The sequence below is a fragment of the Neoarius graeffei genome, chromosome 9, assembly GCF_027579695.1.
Source record: "Neoarius graeffei isolate fNeoGra1 chromosome 9, fNeoGra1.pri, whole genome shotgun sequence".
NCBI classification, from domain to species: Eukaryota; Metazoa; Chordata; class Actinopteri; order Siluriformes; family Ariidae; genus Neoarius; species Neoarius graeffei.
The window spans coordinates 35,536,061-35,544,887 of record NC_083577.1 but is presented as its reverse complement, the minus strand read 5'-3'; the positions used below and the strand labels follow the sequence as shown (position 1 = coordinate 35,544,887).

The 8,827-nt window shown below is 43.7% G+C and overlaps 1 protein-coding gene across 2 annotated transcripts in view; it reads right to left on the bottom strand.

Moving 5' to 3' along the window:
* Positions 1–658: 658 nt before the first annotated feature.
* The window catches only part of gtf2e1 (general transcription factor IIE, polypeptide 1, alpha), an 84,205-nt gene continuing 76,036 nt past the window's right edge, over positions 659–8,827 (bottom strand). For both annotated transcript variants that reach the window (XM_060929361.1, XM_060929363.1), the window contains exon 6: positions 659–4,382. In XM_060929361.1, coding sequence (XP_060785344.1) covers positions 3,940–4,382 — 443 coding nt within the window. In that variant the 3' untranslated portion in view covers positions 659–3,939. The remainder of the gene's footprint in view (positions 4,383–8,827) is intronic.

Below are 8,827 nucleotides of genomic sequence, written 5' to 3'. Positions count from 1 at the left end.
TTCAGGATCTCGAGAAAACAACACAACTAATTCGAGATCTCGAGAAAACAAAACCGTTATTCCGAGATAACGACATAATTAATTCAGGATCTCGAGAACACAACTAATTCGAGATCTCGAGAAAACAATACCATTATTCCGAGATCTCGAGAAAACAAAACAATTATTCCGTGATCTCGAGAAAACAAAACAATTATTTCATGATCTCAGCTGGATCACTGTATCTCCGTCGGTAGAGATGAAGCCGGGCCAGTCTTCTGCGGAGGTGCCGCGGACTAATTTTGAAATTATCCCTTATTAAAAGACTCAATGCAATCTCTCCCTGTGTCAACCCCTGATCAAAATATTGCCTTATTAGGTGATCGATTATTCCAGGCATTCTAATGACCAAAGTTGCGTCTATACAGAATGAGAAATAGCCCCAAAGTCAGCATATCACAAGTCTCTTGGCGCACCTGAATGAACCATTTCTCAGCTGTTTACTCGAGATCATGAAATAATTGTTTTGTTTTCTCGAGATCTCGAATTAGTTGTGTTGTTTTCTCGAGATCCTGAATTAATTATGTCGTTATCTCAGAATAACAGTTTTGTTTTCTCGAGATCTCGAATTGTGTTGTTTTCTCGAGATCCTGAATTAATTATGTCGTTATCTCGGGATAACAAGGTGAATAAAAAAAAGGATTATGTGAAGGGCCTCTCTCGGCTTCCGTATGTTTCAAAATGAAGGATTTTTTTTTTTTTAAATAAAATGTTCCCTAAATACTGTCCATAACTTGACTTGGGAGAAACAGGATATTTAGCATCGTTATAATGAAATATTTATACCTTGCGACATTTTGAAGGGATGTATACACTCACTGAGCACTTTATTAGGAACACGTGTACTACTTCTCCTCATTCATACAATTATCTGATATCAGCCAATCATGTGGCAGCAGAACAACCGATAAAATCATGCAGATACGGGCCAGCAGGTTCGAGTAACGTTCACATCGACCACCAGAATGTGTGTGTGGGGGGGTTTACACCAATAGCCATCTCTGATTTGGGGCATTTCTATAACTGCTGATCCCCTGGGATTTTCATCCACAACAGTCTCTAGAGTTTACTCGGACAGGTGCAATAAAGCAAAACCATCATCCAGTGAGAGGCAGTCCTGTGGACAGAAACTCCTTGTTGATGAGAGAGATCAACGACCGGACTGGTTGGAGCTGACAGAAAGGCTACAGTAACTCAGATAACCACTCTGTACAATTGTGGTGAGCAGAAAAGCATCTCCGAATGCACAACATGTCAAAGGTTGAGCTGGATGGGCTACAACAGCAGAAAACCGTGTCGGGTTCCACTTCGGTCAGCCAAGGACAAAGCCGAGGCTGCGGTGGGCGCAGGCTCACCAAAACTGGACAATTTAAGACCGCAAAACTGTAGCCTGGTCTGATGAATCTTGGTTTCTGCTGAGGCATACAGATGGTAAGGTCAGAATTTGCAGCAGCGGCATGAATCCATGAACCCAACCTGTGTTCTATCAAAAGTCCAGGCTGGCGGGGGTGGTGTAATGGTGTGGGGAATGCTTGTTGGGACACTTTGGGCCTGTTAATACCAATCAATCACTTGAACGCCACAGTTTACTGGAGGATTGTTGCTGACCGTGTGCATCCCTTCATGACCATCTTCTAATAACTACATCCAGCACGATAATACACCATCTTGCAAAGCGAAAGTCGTCTCAAACTGGTTTCATGCACGAGTTCGGTGTTCTTCAGTGGCCTTCCCAGTCACCGGATTGAAGTCCAACACGGAAGGAAGGTTTCCAATATCCAATGTCTTGTGGAATCCGTGCCACAGCAAAAGGAAGTCCTGCCCAGTATTAGTATAGTGTTCTTAATAAAATGCTCCGTGAATGACACACAAAAATTACTATAAAAATCAGTAAACATGAATAAATGAGTTATTGTGTGACCACCCTTTGCTTTAAAAAAAAAGAAAAAATAATAATAATAATAATAACAACAACAGGTAACTTTTACACAGCATTGTGTGTGTGTGTGTGTGTGTGTGTGTGTGTGTGATTTTTATATATGAGACCCAGACAGGCAACTTAGGATGCTCTACTTAAGCTGTTTTTTTGTTCTTTCAGTGATTTTTTTTTTTTCTAAAAACATCAGCTTTACCTTCATATAATGAGTTTGACCCTTTGAATACAAAAATTAAATAGTCTATAATATACTATAAATGGTTTAAAAAAAAAATAACAATAATAATAATTTCTTCCACACTCAAATTAGGTCTGATGACCACAGAGATCATTCCACCACTAAAATAACCTTGTGTCCTCCCTTGAATTTATGAAAATCAGACCTCTGATCTAGCAAAGCTAAATTATTCTTTTCAAAACAGATGCTTTGAGTAACCCAAAATTAGACGATACATACAGTATACAGGCTAACACCAGGTTAACTCACAACATAAGCTTCGACAACACAAACACGGCGCTGTTGCACAAAAAACTTCGAACATCAACATTTCAGATACATCTGCAGGGCTTTTTTTTTGGAAAGAAGTTTATCTGTGTTACTTTCATCCATAGGAAGGGAGTAACCAGTATTGTGACTCGGTGTAAGACAGCGCCATCAACCTTTTCGGTCTCTAATACGTATATCTATGCCGTCTCAAACGGCAAAATCAACATGTAATAATCATGCAGGCGTTCTGGAAGGTCACTCTGTATCCAGACATCAACTTAAACACTGATCCTTCTGCTATTTGCCCAAGAGAGTGTGGGGCTGAAAACCAAACATGTAGCAGTGTGCACGCGTGCGTGCGTGGGGATATTTATTCTGGTATTCAGGACAGAAATACCTTGACTGTGTGGCACTAGTGCGAGTGAGTGAAAAGAACCATCATGAGGAGTCCTGTAGAACAGAATAATACTGCACCTCTCTGTGGGAGTCTGTTCAATTCTCCATATAGTGTGGGCCAGTGTTCTAAAGGCAACAGCGTGGTACTACAGTGGTGACGTGAGCATGAAAGGAGCTAGAGTGGACAAATAGCGGCAGAGAGAGCGAGAGAAAGTGTGTGAGAGAGAGTCAGAGATAGCCAGAGTGACAGAGTCAGAGAGCGAGAGAGTCAGAGAGCGCGAGAGAGACAGAGTCAGAGAACGCGAGAGTGTGAGAGTCAGAGAGAGACAGAGATGGAGTCAGAGAGCGAGAGAGTCAGACAGAGTGAGAGAGAATGAGAGAGACAGAGTCAGAGAGAGGGAGACAGAACGAGAGAGAGTCAGAGAGCGAGAGAGAAAGTGTGTGCGAGAGAGAGCAAGAGAGACAGAGTCAGAGAGAGAGAGAGTCAGAGACAGCGAGAGACAGTCAGAGAGAGCGAGTGTGTGAGTCAAACAGCGAGAGTGTGAGAGAGTCAGAGAGAGCGAGAGACAGTCAGAGAGAGCGAGAGAGAGACAGAGAGCGTCAGAGAGAGACAGAGAGCGAGAGACAGCCAGAGAGAGCGAGTGTGTGAGAGAGCGAGAGAGAGACAGTCAGAGAGAGCGAGAGAGAGACAGAACGAGAGTCAGAGAAAGAGAGAGTCAGAGCAAGAGAGAGAACGAGAGAGAGTCAGAGAGAGTCAGAGAAAGCGTGTGCGAGAGAGAGCGCGAGAGACAGAGTCAGAGAGAGCAAGAGAGAGACAGAGTCAGAGAGAGACAGTCAGAGAGAGCAAGAGAGAGACAGAACAAGAGAGAGTCAGAGAGCAAGAGAGAGAGAGAAAGCGTGTGCGAGAGAGAGAGCGAGAGAAAGCATGCACCAGAGAGAGAGAGAGAGAGAGTCAGAGAGAGCACCAGAGAGTGAGTGAGAGAGAGAGAGAGGTCAGAGAGAGTGAGAGAGCAAGAAAGAGAGCGAGAGGTCAGAGAGAGCGAGAACGAGAGAGTGTGAGAGAGTGAGAGAAACAGGCTGCTCAGAAGTACATGTCCTGGAAGAGGTTTTGCCCCATCTCAATGTAGGCCTCTTTCTCCTGGGCGCTCATCTGCTCCACCAGCTCTGGTCTCTGGCTCACTTCCCTGTACGAGTATGCTCTTCCTCCCACCATCACCATCGGATCGTCTCCCACCTCTTCAAACTCATCGTCCTCCTCGTCCTCGTCCTCCTCGTCCAGTCTGCTTGGCTTCAGTGGAGGAGCGATGGCTTGGACTGGACAGTCCTCGTCCGATTCGCTGGTGTCGCTCTCCGAGTCGCTGGCATTGGCTGCCGGGATGACTGTCCTGTGGATGGCTCCGCCCGCTGGTGCAGGTGCGCTCTTCTTTTCATGGATGAGGAGAGCACGCATCACTTCCTCGTTCTCATCCTGCGCATGGCCACGTCCAGCCAAACCTTCCTGGGTTACCATGGAGTCTTCGCCAGCTGTGGGATGAAATCAAACATTTAGTATGACGCATGATTCACCTGAAGGATAACAACAACAACTCACCGGGACAACGAAACAGTCAGAGAAAGAGTTTCAAATTATCCTTTTATTTATTTATTAAATAGACTGATAAACCCCCGAATACAAAATACCCAAGCATGCACACCAAAAAACAACCACATACGCAAGTCATAACTTGGCGAACTGGACATATCGAGCATTTTACCGCCGTGTGCACCAGGAGCATTCGTTCAGTCCACACCACATACCTTGTGCACGTGCTATTCTCTAAGAACATGCTTCAAATTAATCAAGAAAACTGATGTCCAAATGTACACAGATGTCAGTGAAGCATTGGGGATGGAGACAGCTGAAGTTAGGTCGCGATAATTACAACGCAGCTCGATAAAAAGGCGACAGCGGCCAACTTGATCTACAACTGCATAAACCAGTACGGTCCTCCATTTTGCGCTTGTCCATGAGTATCATTCCCATATAAACACTGCTATACACCATCATGACATTATGACAAAGTGTGTGATCAGGGCTTCTGAGTGGCACAAAAGGAAAACGCTTGCACGATCGTCAGGAGATTGAGAGTTCGGATCTCTGCCCGGGAGCAATGCTGGCTGTGCTCTCTGGATGGGAGGGATGGTTTTATTGTCCGGCCCCTCCCCTGTTAAATCACGGACACTAGCCAGCTGGCAAGTTTACATGGAGCCTAATATACACCAATTATAACTGGTTTAAAAAGCTCAAAATGCTTCATACCGTATTTTCTGGACTATAAGCCGCTACTTTTTTCCTAGGTTTTGAACCATGCGGCTTATACAAAGGTGCGGCTATTCTGTGGATTTTTCTTCCACCGCTAGGGGCGCTCTAACCGGAAGTAGAATCAAAAAGAAGATAGACGAAAAATCAATGCAAAGAAGAATTAGCAGATCTTTAGCAGATAGAACACGCACGACAAATTACTAACTGGTAATTATTTTCAAATCCAGCGAAGATGATTAAAGTGACTTGTGGTTTCAAACACAGGAGAAATGAAGGTAAATAAATACCGGTTATTTTCTCTTGGTTCTGATCCGTTTTAATCAGCAAAGTTGCTGCCGTGTTAAAAGGCACTGTTCGGAAAGAATCTGTTCAGGTACATACATGTACATTTACAGTACAAAATCGTTCTGTACATGCAGTAAATATCTAATTTTTCAACATAAATATCTGCGGCTTATAGCCCGGTGCGGCTTGTATATCTTTTTTTTAAATTTTTTTTTAAAAATAGAGCGGATGCAGCTTATATACAGGTGCGCTCTATAGTCCAGAAAATACGGTATATTTAAAAAAAAAAAATCAAATCAGTTGCAGAGGGGTACTTTAAACCTGTTCATCAACCGATCAAAAGAAAACATTAGCAATGTAAACACTTGAGCCGACTGCCTTCTCCACCTCTAACCTCCTGCAGTGCGCCTTCGTGCAGGGACGACATCAAGACGCTTTGTTTGGCAAGGTCTCGTGGCAAGACGCCGCTACTGGAAGTACTGGACAACCGTGCAAAGATCTCCCTTGTCTGTTGTTGCGAGCCAAATCTTTACATTGACTTATGTTCAATTTAAAAAAGTAAAACTGAGTTACTCTCTTTTTTTTTTTTAATTTAATTAAAAATTACGCCAATATAAATTTTTGGATGACATTTTGAAAAAAAAAAAGATCCTGTGCTCACCTGTTCCTGTTTAGCACTTCTATGAGGAGAGGATTTCTGTCCAATTACTGCTTAAATAAAATAGATTAAAGAAACACGATAAATTTGGCTAAAATCCTGGCCACGCCCATCTTTATGGAGCAGAGTAAACCAGCTATGTGGAATTGTGCACGTGTCAGAAATTCTATTCCGACTGTACACTTGGGACACAAAACGCACATCTCTCTCTATCTGATCGCTTTTATGTAAATGGTACATTCAGAATCGCGTGTTAACCTTCATCCTCCCAGTTTGGGAGAGGTCATATGAGTAAAATGCAAAACGAGGGCAGTCTAACATCAGGACTTGAGTTTTACGTGTCTGTGATGCAGCTGGTCCAGAGGCGTTAGAAAGGAGGAGACAAACCACTTAAAGAATTCGAAAAGAAATCTATGGGAAAGGGGCGGCACGGTGGTGTAGTGGTTAGCGCTGTCGCCTCACAGCAAGAAGGTCCGGGTTCGAGCCCCGTGGCCGGCGAGGGCCTTTCTGTGCGGAGTTTGCATGTTCTCCCCGTGTCCGTGTGGGTTTCCTCCGGGTGCTCCGGTTTCCCCCACAGTCCAAAGACATGCAGGTTAGGTTAACTGGTGACTCTAAATTGACCGTAGGTGTGAATGTGAGTGTGAATGGTTGTCTGTGTCTATGTGTCCGCCCTGTGATGACCTGGTGACTTGTCCAGGGTGTACCCCGCCTTTCGCCCGTAGTCAGCTGGGATAGGCTCCAGCTTGCCTGCGACCCTGTAGAACAGGATAAAGCGGCTAGAGATAATGAGATGAGATGTATGGGAAAAGTCCGTAATGCCAAAAACAGTGGTTGTATGCACATATCAGCACGGTGGCGTAGTGGTTAGCGCTGTCGCCTCACAGCAAGAAAGTCCCCGGTTCAAACCCAATGGCTGATCAGGGGCCTTTCTGTGTGGAGTTTGCATGTTCTCTCCGTGTCTGTGTGGGTTTCCTCCCACAGTTCAAAGACATGCAGCTTAGGTAAAATACCCAGCCACTGGAGTGGTACAAGACAGTGCATGCTTAGTGCCAGTCCCAAGCCCGGATAGATCGGGGAGGGTTACGTCAGGAAGGGCATCCGGTGTAAAAACCTATGCCAAATCAAATATGCAGTACAGATCTGCTGTGGCGACCCCAAACGGGGAGCAGCCGAAAGAAGAAGTATGCACATATCCTGCCCCCATCCCCCAAAAAAGCCCCATTTGCTGAACTGGGAAACAAATTCAGCCAAACATTTTGCAGAGGTCTCAAAAGTAGCCGGTCGGCGATGGTAAATCCTACTACAGATGGCGATTTTCACTATTTTTCACGGAGTAACAAAAAATAAATAAATAAATAAATAAATAAAAATTTGTTTACATATCTGTACAAACCTGAGCAGTGTGTGACGTGAAACTAAGTTTTACTCAACTAAATAATGGCCAAATACCAACACGTCCGTAAGAAATACCGTAGAGGCTGCCGTGTGCTGTAACCAAGATGTAATCCGGTTGGCTGACAAGGTGCTGCCGATGTTTAGTGTACTGTGAGCTGCGCTACCACACGGCTAGAAATGGCGACTAAGAATGGAGCGGCACGTTAGATGCCTGGTTTTCAAAGAGGCCTCGAACCACAGGCAAGTCTGTAATTTTAGCCATCACTACGATGACCGAGTGAAATAAGTCTGCATATGGGTCCATGTATAAATGCTGGTTGGCTAAATATTAAAATGATAAATAATTGATTGCTATCCCATTACTGTATACAGCCTGTTTTGGGTCAAACCCGCCCACTCGGCACGCTTGGTGCATTGACATTGTTTGCATTCTGTCGCAAATCAAAATGTAATGCATCCTTGTAGAGGAGTCACATATCGAGACTTGACATCTATCATGCAGTTAATGTAAATGGTAATCGTTAAAATTATAAATATATACACACACACACACACACACACACGAGTTTATACGCATTTGTTTTTGTACAGTTCCTGTTGCAAGAAGTGTCACTGGTTGTCAGATGAATATAGATTCGCTTATTATAACTTATATTAGTGCAATGCCAAATGAAAACGTGATAATTCATACATTTTTTCAAAATATCCGAAAAATCTTTTGAACTCTGAACCTCCATAATACATATAAAATATACATATAAAAAAAAAAAAATCATTTTATATATGTGTTATTTACCAGCTGGGAGGTCCGTATGGTGAAATACCGTGACCGAGGTCTTGAAAGTACTGAGCGAGGTCCTCTGGGCCGAGGTCAGTATTCAAGACCGAAGTCACGGTATTTCACCATACGGACCGACCTTAAGCTGGTAAATAATGTATTTATTTTTTTCTTTACCAAATTCTAACAGAAAACGAGAGCGCCCGAAAGGGAAAACCGAGCCGAGCCGCCATTTTGAATCCTCATTCACAGCTGTAATGCAAATGGCTTCCTCCTCGGTATACAAGTGCACTTCCATGGCAGGGAAAAAAAAACTACATTTTGCCGCCTATGTAGTCCCCTATTTATACAAATAGGAGTCATTCAGGATTCAGCCATGTTTTTGCTCGGCGTTAGTAAGTTACAGGTTTTTAGCTTTCTCCTGAAATGTTTTCTTTTATTTCTTCTTCCTCAGAGTAGTAAAACTCGCTTTCGCTGTGAACACTGTCGTTATCGCTATCCATGCTGTAAAATTAATGCTATTATGCTGAGAAATGCTGGCAAAAGTTTAT